The sequence below is a fragment of the Phodopus roborovskii genome, unplaced genomic scaffold (assembly GCF_943737965.1).
Source record: "Phodopus roborovskii unplaced genomic scaffold, PHOROB, whole genome shotgun sequence".
Taxonomy (NCBI): domain Eukaryota; kingdom Metazoa; phylum Chordata; class Mammalia; order Rodentia; family Cricetidae; genus Phodopus; species Phodopus roborovskii.
Genome location: NW_026126485.1, coordinates 8,873,973 through 8,886,408, shown reverse-complemented (window position 1 = coordinate 8,886,408; position 12,436 = coordinate 8,873,973). Strand labels below are relative to the sequence as shown.

At 43.7% G+C, this 12,436-nt stretch overlaps 2 protein-coding genes across 5 annotated transcripts in view; one reads left to right on the top strand and one right to left on the bottom strand.

The window, feature by feature from the left end:
- Window positions 1–6,757, top strand: part of Pitrm1 (pitrilysin metallopeptidase 1) — a 29,817-nt gene extending 23,060 nt beyond the window's left edge. For both annotated transcript variants that reach the window (XM_051194785.1, XM_051194784.1), the window contains exons 21-27: window positions 706–826; window positions 1,831–1,902; window positions 2,485–2,597; window positions 4,494–4,619; window positions 5,215–5,360; window positions 6,171–6,273; window positions 6,403–6,757. In XM_051194785.1, coding sequence (XP_051050742.1) covers window positions 706–826; window positions 1,831–1,902; window positions 2,485–2,597; window positions 4,494–4,619; window positions 5,215–5,360; window positions 6,171–6,273; window positions 6,403–6,496 — 775 coding nt within the window. In that variant the 3' untranslated portion in view covers window positions 6,497–6,757. The remainder of the gene's footprint in view (window positions 1–705; window positions 827–1,830; window positions 1,903–2,484; window positions 2,598–4,493; window positions 4,620–5,214; window positions 5,361–6,170; window positions 6,274–6,402) is intronic.
- A 1,562-nt stretch (window positions 6,758–8,319) lies between these two features.
- Window positions 8,320–12,436, bottom strand: part of Pfkp (phosphofructokinase, platelet) — a 61,946-nt gene continuing 57,829 nt past the window's right edge. For all 3 annotated transcript variants that reach the window (XM_051194787.1, XM_051194786.1, XM_051194788.1), the window contains 2 exons: window positions 9,551–9,653; window positions 8,320–8,761 (listed from right to left, as the gene is read on the bottom strand). In XM_051194787.1, the coding sequence (XP_051050744.1) occupies window positions 8,605–8,761; window positions 9,551–9,653 (260 nt within the window). In that variant the 3' untranslated portion in view covers window positions 8,320–8,604. The remainder of the gene's footprint in view (window positions 8,762–9,550; window positions 9,654–12,436) is intronic.

Here is a 12,436-nt window from a genome sequence, read left to right as displayed (position 1 = left end):
GGATGTTTTACAATGATTTGTAAAAGGATGTTTTGCAATGTTCTACAATTTCTGATTTATGGGGCCAGAGAGATGGCTCAGCAGTTAAGAGCATTTGCTACTATTGCAGAGGACTGGAGTTCAGTTCTCAGCACTGACACTGAGCAGCTCACAACTGCCTGTAACTCTAGCTCCAGAGAATCCAATATCTTTTGGCCTCCATCCTGTACACATGTGCCTATACGCAGTACATGTAAGATATGTATACACAATTTTTGTTCTTAATTCTCTGCTTTAGCAACAAGTTTGTCATTTTAGACTGTAGAATTCTTTTGTGGATAGTCTTTTTTTTTTTTTTTTTTTTTTTTTGTAAGTTTTCTGCTCTTTGTTAGAAAGCTGAAGGCATTGGAAGCTGTTAGTGTTCATGCTCTTCAGAAAGTGTTTGTTTTAACAGCTGTGAGGCAGTGACATGTAAGGCAGGCACATCAACCACACTGGTGGTGAGCCACTCTAGAGAATGAAACAGCTGTTGAGTTCTACATCTGAATGCTCTTCCTTTTGAACATTTTTATTTGTTTATCTAATTTTGGTATTTTATAAGAAAAACTATGCTAATCACTTCACATTTCTGTGTCATTTATGCAAAAATGTGTTAAGTTAGTAAAAAAAATTTTTTTTTTTTTTTTTGGTTAGATAGTTTTACATGTACACGATTCTTCTCTGCAGATGCTCAGTTAATGCCACCCCTCAGCAGATGCCTCAGGCAGAGAAAGAGGTGGAAAACTTCCTTAGAAATGTTGGCCGCAGCAAAAAGGAAAGGAAACCTGTCCGCCCACATATTGTTGAGGTAACAGAAGCCATGTCACCTATTCTCAATAGCATGAGATACTGATGTCCTTATAGTTATATTTGGGGAGATAAGTGCATGGGAGGAATGAGTGACTTAATCAGCCTAGTGAATTCAGACCTGTGGTTTGGTCTTCAACCCTATACCATGTACTTCTGTTAGTGCTTTCTCCCGATAGGGGAGAACAGACTTTGGCCTAGGATGTAGTAGTACAAAAAAGAGCCAAAAACCTTGATCTGGTTCAGTTGTTTCCTGCATTTTGTTAGGCTTGGAATCAGATACAAGTTGGTAAAAGCCTTTTCACTGTGATTTTATTCTTGGGTACTTGTGGATGATAGATAATCTTACCAGTTCAATTGATTTCCAAAGGTTTGTTTTGTTCTTGAGTCTGAATCTCTAGAAGCCTCACTTGTCACTGCAGAAGGCTGACACTGTGGTTCATGTGTCCCTTCTTCCATTTGTCACTTGGTCTCCCTGTGTCTTTTTCCTCCTCGCCACCCTGTGAATAGAGACCACACGGAGGTGACCCACTGCTCCAGCCCTCTGTCATGTTCCCCTAACCTCATGCTTTGGAAACTACACAGAGATATTTTGGCCATCATTTTTATTGTTGTTGCTATTACATTTCTCTCTGTCTCTCTCTTCTCCCTCCCCCCCCCCCCGTGTGTGTGGGTGGGTGGTGTGTGTGTGTGGTGTGTGTGTGTGTGTGTGAGAGAGAGAGAGAGAGAGAGCATGAGTGTGCTTGTAGGAGTCCGGTTGTCTTTTTCCATCTTTCAGGTCCAGGTCCATTGAGTCATCTGACTGACTCTGAAATACACTTTTATGACTATTAAGTAGCTTACTTCATTGACTATTTGAAAAACATGCTTAAAATTTCACTTCTTTACATGAAGCCTGTCTGCCTTAGCTAACCCATGTAAGGAACTCTGTGAACTTTACAACATTCATACCTTCATAATGATTTCAAGGATGTTTCTCTTCACTCTTGGACACTGTATTTTCAGAAACCTACCCACAATGGTCGTGATGGTGGTGCGCATGTTAACGGCTCCCAGATCATCCGAAAGCTGATAACAGTAAGTGACACAGGCAGTCGGCCTCCTTGCTGCGTGACCCAGCACACTCTGATGGTCAGCGTTCTTCTGGTGGGGCCTTTCAGGGACTGAGTGCAACCTTCGTCTTGGGAACTCACTATCCCTTACCATTGCCACTCTGATCCTTTTCTCCTGAGAAAGCTCACAATGGGTGTCATAGTCCTTAATAAGCCTCTACTTCTTCTGCCAAATGGTCTCATCACTTCTTAGTTTACCTTCATTTTAATGTAGTCTATGCTGCTTGAGTTACAGCAGCTGCCGCAGTTAGGCAGTGGCATTGGGCCCTTTGTATGCTGCTTGGTCTGGCTTTTATAGAGTATAGCAGTTTAATGTGTTCCTGGACAATCAGCTGCAATCTGGAATGCTTTCAGTTTAATAGTAATCACATTTTAATGCACCTTGACCAAACGCAGAGTGTTTCTTGTTAGTTTATAAGTGTACTGTTATGTGAACCTCTGTACTGACTCCCATGAAGAAGACCATGCCGAGAACGTGCCGACCGGCATTTCTACCTGTGGGCCACATTTGGTTGTGCAGACCCACAGGCCTGTCTCTGCCCCTCAGGACCCCACCTTCAAACCGTGCCAGATGAAGACACATTTTGTGCTGCCCTTCCCTGTGAATTACGTTGGCGAGTGTGTCAGAACTGTCCCCTATGCTGATCCCGATCATGCCAGGTAGGAGGAGGGGTGGAAGTGCACCCCCTCTCTCACATCTAGATCTCAGTAAAATTGTTCGTCCAGCATGCTAGAAGGTAGAAGGAAGACTGGCTGGGGAGACGGCTTTGTTGGTAGAGTGCAAAGACCTGAGGTGAGATTCCCAGTACCCATGGAAAAGCCAGATGTGGTGGCATCTATAACCCCAGTGTCACAGAGGCAGAGACAGCAGACTTCCGGAGCTCATTGACCAACCAGTCTAGCTAGATCAGTGTACTCTGGGCTCAGTGAGAAACCCTACTTTCAACAATAAAGAACATTCTGCCAGAAGAATGGCCATGATAACTGAACTTTCAGTTACAAATGAATGAGTTTAATAAATAGCATATAGAAATTAGAAGTAAAAGAACAAAGAACAAGCAGTTGGTAGCAGAGTATCAAATCTAGACTCACAATATGCAACAGAAGTTACTGAATAAACACTGCTAAAGCTGTTAGAGTCCAGACTCAATTGGCAGTGTTATCCCTTTGTGTGATACGTAATGCCCTTTGAACTGTTCTCTTTTGTCCTTGTCACAGGGTTTGGGGAGAGGGAGTAGCCTGCCCCAGGACACTAGAACTTAGAGGATACTTAAGTTAAACATTCTCAAGTCTAAGACAAGGGAACCTGCCCTGTGCCCAGTCAGCTCTCAGCAAATGCAGGGCAGCACATGACAATTTTCTGATGTGATTTGTAATACAGAGACTGAGCGAGGGAGATACTCTCCATTGATTTCTGGCCTACACTCCCCCCACACACACACAGGTCTGCAGGTAAGTGGAATAGGGGTGAGGGATGCTTTGTACTCACAAAGTTTCTGCACTAGCTTCACACACTGGACCCTGTGTACATTGTACCAATCGGTCACCTGCATGCTCTGACTGTACCAGTCAGCAACAGCTCATATGCAGAACAAAGCACACCCCACCAGTGTTCTATAAACAGCACCTTTATGAATAAAATGCCTAGTTTTATATGCAGTTACTGTTGTGAACTGTTTATATCCCCAAGGAGTCCTGTGTACAGCAGCATACTTACACCCCTAAATGCCCTTCAAAGTGATCAACTTACTTTGCTCATTTGCGACACACACATACACACACACACACACACACACACACACACACACATACAGCACGCATGTGTGCGCATCACCCTGAAGAATATCAGCAAGGATGTTAAGGCCATAAAGCCACCAGGAAAAAAAAAGCAAGATAGTCACTACAGAAGGGAAGGTTTGTTATGGTTCACGGTTGGAAGGTACATTCTGTCAGGATGAGGACACCATGGCTGCAGGAGCTGAAGCAGCTCATGTTGTGTCCACAGCCAGGAAGCAGAGAGCAGGGGATGCTGGTGCTCAGTTCACACTCTTTTATACAGTCTGGTCCCCAGCCCATGGGACGGTGCTGCCCACATTCAGGTTCAGTCTTCGCACTGCGCTAAAGACAGTCTAAAAACTCCTTCGCATACGTGTCTCCTCAGTTTGACAGTCGATATTAGCCATCTAGGTGGCATGGCGTACAGCGTGGGAGAGCTGCAGGGAAATTTTGAAAGTAGCAGATAGTGGTACATGGATAGTGCACCCTCGAGTCCTACAGAGGGACAGATCCCCAAGGAGAACGGCAGGCTGTCTGAAGCCCTGAAGTGGCAGCAACCTAAACTGATCCGTCTCTGAAAGCAAGGGGTTCTGGAAACGAGGGGCCCTACTTTAGCAAGGCCCTCCCTGATAGAGGAGTCACAGTGCCTGTGTCAGACCTTACAACCTAACCAGACTTTATTTTCCTTTTCAGCTATGCACCCTATTTATTTCTTGACACTGGTTTGTATGCTGTACTTGAGGCATGCTCTAACTTTTTTTTTCACTCCCTTCATTTCAGCCTTAAGATCCTCGCCCGTTTAATGACAGCTAAATTCTTGCATACAGAAATTCGAGAAAAGGGAGGTGCTTATGGTGGAGGTGCTAAACTCAGCCACAGTGGGATTTTCACACTTTACTCTTACAGGTGAGTTTCTGGGTTGTCATGTTTCCCAGCTCTGTTAATCACAATGTCACCATCCTGTGTGAACATTAGTGCAATTACTGTGAACTAAAGCAGATGTAACCTCTGCTTTAGTCAGGGAAGAGTCCCACTGACAAATCTTCAGGTCCTTGATGGCGAGCCTAAAAAGCCAAGAGAAGCTATAGGCACAAGGAAGTACTCTAGGAATTCCCCCAACTCTAGCTCATTTCTGGATCATTCTGCGTCGTGTGGAAGTAAGAGCTAGTTTAACGTGTGTCATCTCCACTGCTCTTCTGTAATGCATGGTATTCCCAACCCCCCCACCACCACCATCCATGTGACTTTCCCTCTAGATGAAGTCACAGTTGAGCAGTGAGTTAAGCAGGTGACTGTGGTATTAAATATAGAAGTGTGTCATGAGCCTTCCTGGGTTAGATTTACATTTCTCCAGAGACTTTGACTATCAGAAAGAAATTAGAGCTGTTAAACCCACATGATTATCATGGACACCAACCCCTCCCACCTCCCACCTCCCCACCCCCTCACCTTCCCCCAGCCCATATATAATGCTTCAGTATTGGCTCTTTTGGGTTCCCAGGGATCCAAACTCCGTAGAAACACTCCAATCTTTTGGGAAGGCCATAGACTGGGCTAAATCTGGAAAGTTCACACAGCAGGACATCGATGAAGCCAAACTTTCTGTTTTCTCTGCTGTAGATTCTCCTGTTGCTCCATCGGATAAAGGTATTTTAAATCCTAGTAACCTAGCTCCATGGTTTCCTGGGGCAGAATTCCAGGCAGTTTTCTTAGTAATGTGTCTCTGACTCATATGAATGAAACACAGTAAAAACTGTGTTCTTCCAGTGTCTCCCATCTCTGTCCTGTGTGTTCACACTAAAAACAGCTTCATCAGTAAAGTACTTATTAGCAGCAGATCAGACCTGCATTGAATCCATGTAAAAAGCAAGGCAGGGTGGTAGGTACTTTGTAATCCCAACACTGCAAAGTTGAGGACAGGTAGATCCTTGAGGCTCTGCAGCCACACAGCCAGCATACACTACATGGTGAGCTCCAGGCCCGTGAAGAAGGGTCTCCCTCAAAAACCAAGGTGGGTGGAATGAAACATGGCTCAGCAAATAAGAGTGGTTATTGCTCTTGCAAAAAGACATCTGGGTTTGGGTCTTAGCATCTGACTCTTGCAGTCCATACCCACTTACAGCTTAGCTCCCAGGGGATCTGATAGCTAGTTTGGGTAAAGGAAGACATTTTGACATAGCACAACATTGGTGCATCATTATTGGTGTGGCTTTTATTTGTGATACTGTTACCCATGTGACCTATATTGGTTCTTTATCCGTACTCTGAAAAGGGGAGTTTATAATGGGTTCAGTACCATTTTATAGAGGTGGGTGGCAGGTTTGTTCTCTCTTGCCCATGTAACCCTTTTGATTGAAGAACATACCATAAAGTGACATGAGTGTTCCACTGTACTTTGAGCACAGAGGCCCCTGTGCAAGTCATCTCCCTAGATATAACCTGTGGTTTAACTTTTAGGAATGGACCATTTCTTGTATGGCCTCTCTGATGAGATGAAGCAGGCATACCGGGAACAGCTCTTTGCTGTCAGCCATGACAAACTGACCTCTGTGAGCCACAAGTGAGTATTGTGTGCCCTGGCTTCCTGTGTCAGCTTGGGGAAGGGAAACTCTGAAAGGTGACGGCTTCCCTGTTGACCACGAAAAATGTTTCAACTAGAAAATCGTCCAATGTGCCATCTCCCTTGTAGGTACCTTGGCGTCGGGAAGAGCACACACGGCCTGGCTATACTTGGACCAGAGAACTCAAAAATTGCCAAAGACCCATCCTGGATCATAAGATAATGAGTCTTGCATATGTAAGAAATCAGAGGCTCTTAAAAACTAAGCTTTATGTTGATGTTCCAAAAATCATAGTTATATTAAAATTCTGACCAAAGATGTTTATTGACTCATAAGTTGGGCAGAAACTCTTAAGGAAATACTGTGATCATGAAGAAATTCGTTAAAAATATGCAGTCAATGACAAAGGTGAACAAATTAAAATTCTGAAATGTTACTAAGCCTAGAACATTTATTTTAAAAATAAAAGTCAACTCTGACCTACTTAGGTGTTAGTCATTTTAAACAACACTTTACTACTTTAAAATTAGTGTTTGGGCCTTCATTCTTTAAAAAAAAAGGGGGGGGGAGAATGAATATTAATATTCATTTGGAGAAATAGCTCAGCAGCTAAGAGTACTTGCTGATTTTGTACGAGACTAGTGTTGGGTTTCTAGAGCCCATACAGCATCTCACAACCATCTGTAACTTGTTTCTGAGAATCTGCTATCCTCTTCTCGATTCTATGGGCACTGCATGCATTTGGTGCATGGGCATACATGCAGGCAAACATTCATACACATAGAATAAATCATATTTTAGAAGGAACAAAGAACAAATATAGAAGTCTGCATGGTGTATGTGTGATCACACCATAGGCCTGAAGTGCAGATTTGAGTCTCACGGGGCTCTCCAGCAAGCACCCACCTCGAGAGCTAGTTGTGATAGTGTTAACTCAAGCTTCGTCCTCTGTCTTTAATGAGTGTCTCTTTTATTATTTTATTCTCAAACCCCTTTCCTCTATAAAATTTCTCACATTACTGCTTTGTAGATATCTAGAGGATGTCTTAGGTAGAAGTTAAGAACACCCAGACTAGGGACAAGAGGCAGGGGTGCTTTGCCCTGAAGATTACTCATTAGTTTAGGGTGTGGAGGGGCTATTGGCTAGGACCCCATCATTAACCCTTACAGTAAGTTATTAGAGTCTTTTAGAGGGTGAAAGTCCAAGTTCCACTCAGAACCACCACTTTTAAAGAAGCTGATGTCAATTGTCCTGCAACCCACCCCACCCCCCTTCCCTTGCTGGCTTTAGTGTACAACTAGGGCTGAAATTGAGAATACAAGGCATGTATCGCGGTTCATACTTGTCATTTTAACATTCTATAATTGATCTCATTTTACAAGAACAACTAGCAAAGAGTAGAGATGTACACTTAAATAACTGAAATCGTAACCCAGGAGTTAATGTTCTCCACCTACCTGATCATCAGTGTCAGAGCCAGACAAGCACAGGTCCCAGACAAGCACTGTATGTCAGAGGTGGGGGTGAGGGATGGAGCATGTGAGAGAGAAGGTAATGTGGAGGTCAGAGGTCATCAGACTTCCTGTGGTGTCCTTCATCAAGCATCATCCACCATGGTTTGATTTGTTTTGCTTTGTGTTTTGACATAGGGTGTCTCACTGGCCTGGAGCTCACTAAGCAGGCTAGGACTAGCCAGTACGCAAGAGAATCTATCTGCCTGTCTCTGCTGGTACACCTTCCTTATTTAATGGGTTGTGGGCATCAAACTCTGGTCCTCTGACCCACCCCTTTCGGTACAGCCACAGAGAAGTTCCACAATCACTTAACAGCACTAAGCTGGTGTTTGTTTATCATAGCATTCCTCTCTCCCCTCCTTTCATGACTCTGCATTTGCATAGTCTATCTACACCTGCCCCGAAGTATCTAAGGAGATGTTGCTAGCTAGCCTCTGTTCACAAAACTGCTGAGGAAACCAAACCCTTGGTGTCAAGGAAAAAGCATTATGAGGTTTGAGACTCCTATTTAAAACAATGTGCGTAGCATGGGAGTTGTAACCAAATGTTTAATTCTACAAGATACACACATGGTAATGTACAAGACAGTACCCGGTACAGTAGAAAACTGATCAAGCACATGAGGCTGGGTTTCATTTCTCAGTGGTTATGGCAACTGGTGCTCTCTGATTATTACTGCTGACGATACTTGGTCAACAATACTAGCATAAAGCGCTGATAAATAACTATGTTACAAAAAGCATGGTCCCTGGGGAATTTTACAGGCTTCCTTAGACAGGTGTGTAGGTCAGGTGATAGATAGATAGCATGCTTGATCAGATGGCTGCTGGTTCTCCATAGGCAGTGTCCTGGTTTTGTTGCAAGGGCTCCAGCTTGCCTGAATCGGACACATCATAGCTTGCCTTGTACTTGGCCAAGATCTTCATGAGAGGGCGCAGTTTCAGCCACCACTGTTCCTTGGGGATCCGGTGCCTGGCAGAAAGACAAACCATCAAGTATTAAGTGTGAACTGGAAAACAATTTCCTACTGCTACAGACTGCTGGGGGGGGGGTTGTTTGAATAGCCTCCCCAAAAAAAGATGAGCTTTGTGGTCACCTGAAGAAATTTGGGGTGTTATGGCAACTGTTTTTAATTTCAAGACAAGGTCTTACTATGTAGCCCAGTACAAACTAAACATGCAGTCCTTTAGTTTATCAAGTGAATGCTAGGATGACAAGTATCACCACCATACTGTGTGTGTGTGTGTGTGTGTACGTGTGTGCCTGTATGTGTATGTATATATGTGTATATACATCTGTGTCACTAGAGATTGAGCCTAGGACCCAGTACAACTAGGTAAGTGGTTTACCACCAGCTATGTTCAGCCTTTTATATATTTAGTGTTTTGAAGCAGTCTCACCATGTTGTCCAATCTGACCTTGTATTTAGGATTGCCCTGAATCAGACTCAGTGCTGGGATTGCAGGCCACTGCATCCACCACACTCCACTGCATAGAGCAATTTCCACAGGCCAATTCAAACCAACTCTTCTATTTTGATCGAAAACATCTGCCCTAGCTTTACACACACACACACACACACACACACACACACACACACACACACAACTAGCTTTGGAAATGCTCATATGTCAACGAAAACAGTTCAGTGAGTGAGTTCCATACAGTAAGCTGAGTAGCACTGGTAAGCTGTCCTCAGAGCTGCTAGTTCTCATCCCTTCTCATGAGGAGATTCAGATAAGGAATATTTCATGGACTTACTCTAAATCAGCTTTTTCCCTCAGTTCTACCACTGGTTGAAACAGGAGGTCTCTTTTGCTTATTCCCAGGACACAAATGGAATCATCGCTAACATATTTTTTCCCTGTGAAAGTTAAAATAAGAAATACTCAGCATATTGAGTGAGCACATTTAACAGCATAGGAAAAACAGTGAAGGGCGAGAAACCGTCGGAGAACATATCTGTATTGGAGGAAGAACTGCAGCTCTTCAGAGGCCTTCTGAAGAGCACCGCTCAGTGCAAAGCCCAATGGGGGTATGGAGTACTCCTGAAAAACAGTCCAGTCCCTTGAGGGGACTTCTAGGACCAGGTTCCTTCCTAGACTGCAAACATGTCCCAGGTCTTTGAGCTCTGTCTTCTTAGGTACCTTCATGATTCCTCCAAGATGGGGTACAAAGAGGCCTAGATTGTGCTGGGGCCTTCTTTATGTCACACACCCAAAAAGGAGCCCTTTACCTGCTTCCCATACAGTACATCTTCTGCATATTCGCCTCCAGTGGGAGAGGTTCCTGGAAATGAGCATTTTATTATCTATACAGTGTTCTACCTGCATGTATGTCTGCATGTCAGAAGAGGGCACCCAATCGTATAATAGATGGATGTGAGCCATCGTGTGGTTGCTGGGGATTAAACTCAGGACCTCTGGAAGAGCAGCCAGTGCTCTTAACTTCTGAGCAGTCTCTCATACCTTGCAAAGGAACATTTTGTAGAGTGCTCATCAAGTACTCCACTAAATGGTATAATAAGAAAAAATGTTCCACCGCGAGAAATTAGGATACAAGGAGGATTGTAGGAGATCCATACAAAGTTCCTCACAGAAGGGGAAAGGAACAAGATCTCCTGAGCATATTGGGAATAGGGGGGCTGGCAGTGAGTGAAGAGGGGGCTAGGAGAAAGAGAAGGGGAGGATAGGAAAGCATGTTGGACTAAGAAGATTGAGGAGGAATAAACGAGAGAATAAGAGAGAGAGAGACCATAAAAGAGGGGGCCATTATAGGTTTCAAGAGAAAACTAACTCTAGAGAAATGTCTAGAGACCTACAAGACTGACCTCAACTAAAAATTTGAGAAACAGTGGAAAGGCTACCTTAAATGCCCTTCCCTGATAATGAGATCAACAGCTAACTTATCCACCATCATAGAGCCCTCATCTAGTAGCTGATGGAAACAGAAGCAAACCCCACAGCTAAACACTGAGCCAAACTTGAATCCCGATGCAGAGAGGGAGGACAAGACCAGGCTAGAGAAACCCACAGAGACAGATGACCTGAACAGGAGGAGCTAATGGGCCTCCACCGACTCAGACCCCCTGAACATGGGTCTCAGTTAGAAGGCCTACACAAAGGACTTTGGGAGCATGTTCCCCATGGAGGGATACTCCCTGAACTTAGAGGCAGGAGGGAGGGTCTAGTCCCTACTCCAAATGACAGATTTAGATGACCCCTCCTGGAAGGCATCATCCTACATATGGAGTGGAGGGTGGGTGGGATAGGAGGGTGGTTGGGGGACATGGGAGGGTGGAAGAGAAGGAAAGAGGGAGTGAGAGGGAACTAGGATCGATATGTAAAATAAGAAAAAGAAAATATGCTCAAATACCAAGATGTCACTTTAATAATACATGCTCAAGGACAAACTGGGAAAGAAAATCTAGGCAGAAAAGAAGAACGAGAGTATGGAGTGATGTAGAAAAATTATCAAGAGAAAAAAAAAAAAAAAAAAAAAAAAGCCAGAGTCAGGATTTTGAAAACACTAAAAGTCGGTTGGAACTATTTCTATCCGTTTTGCAGAGTGCCAATTTTGTGACCCACATGTTGATCATTGTATAGTTCTATTCTGATGAAAATACGCCTAGTATGACTGATAAAGAAGCGTGAGGTGGGAAGGGGGTGCCCAAAGCTCTGGTGCAGATAGTCACTATGAAAAGGGAACAGGATCTAAAACAGCAGACCTTACAAGGGAATAGTATGAAAAGTTTCATGCAAAGTTTTTGACAATGTAAATGATTTTAAAGTAGCTAGAAAACATGTTACAAAACTTATCCAAGAAAAAAAAAAAAAAGTGTGTTGTTTCCTTAAGCAGATACGAAATCCATTTAGCACTTAACATCTTTCCACAAAGGGAAACCAGAGGTTTTGACAGCTGGCTTCCCAGGAAGGGTCTACCAAACATCCTGAAAGCTAAACTCCCATGTTACACAGACTGTGAGGGAAGCCCTGCCCTCCTCATTTTCAAATGACCCTGTGGGAAATACCAGTGGGAAAACAGCTGGCAGATGTTTTCCATCACCAAAACAAGTATCCTACCCGAAAGAATTAGAACATCTGAGACGTCTGGGTGTTGGAGGCCGGGCTTATTTTTTCCAAATAAAATTATTATTTTAAAAAAAAAGAAGTCTGGGTGTCAGTCATGGGCCTGGTGGACATAAAGGAGACTGGTGTGCCTGTGAGTGAGAAGAGGCTGAGACTGTCTTAGATCCTATGCTGAGCATACATCTGGGTTAGGTGGGGGGGGGGGGGGAGGGGAGGAAGAGACCCCAGATACCACAGCATATTGAGTCAAGAAACTTGGAGAAACCAAGGGTTAGCTGGTTTTAGAGGTTAGCAGTTCCATCACTTGTGTTCCTCAGTGTGTGAACAAGACCATCACAAAAACACACCTTTCATACAACCTAGAATGCTGTCCTGAGTTACACATTAAAGATATATTCACTTTACATAGTGACATTTGAGAATCCAGAAGAAATCAAAGGAATGGTTACCATAAAATTCCAAGGTTAGCTCTAGAGGAGAGAATAAGATATTGAAGAAACACAGTGTGTAAGACCACAGCCAAACATCAGGTGGAGAGAGCCCAAATTGGAAATCTCCA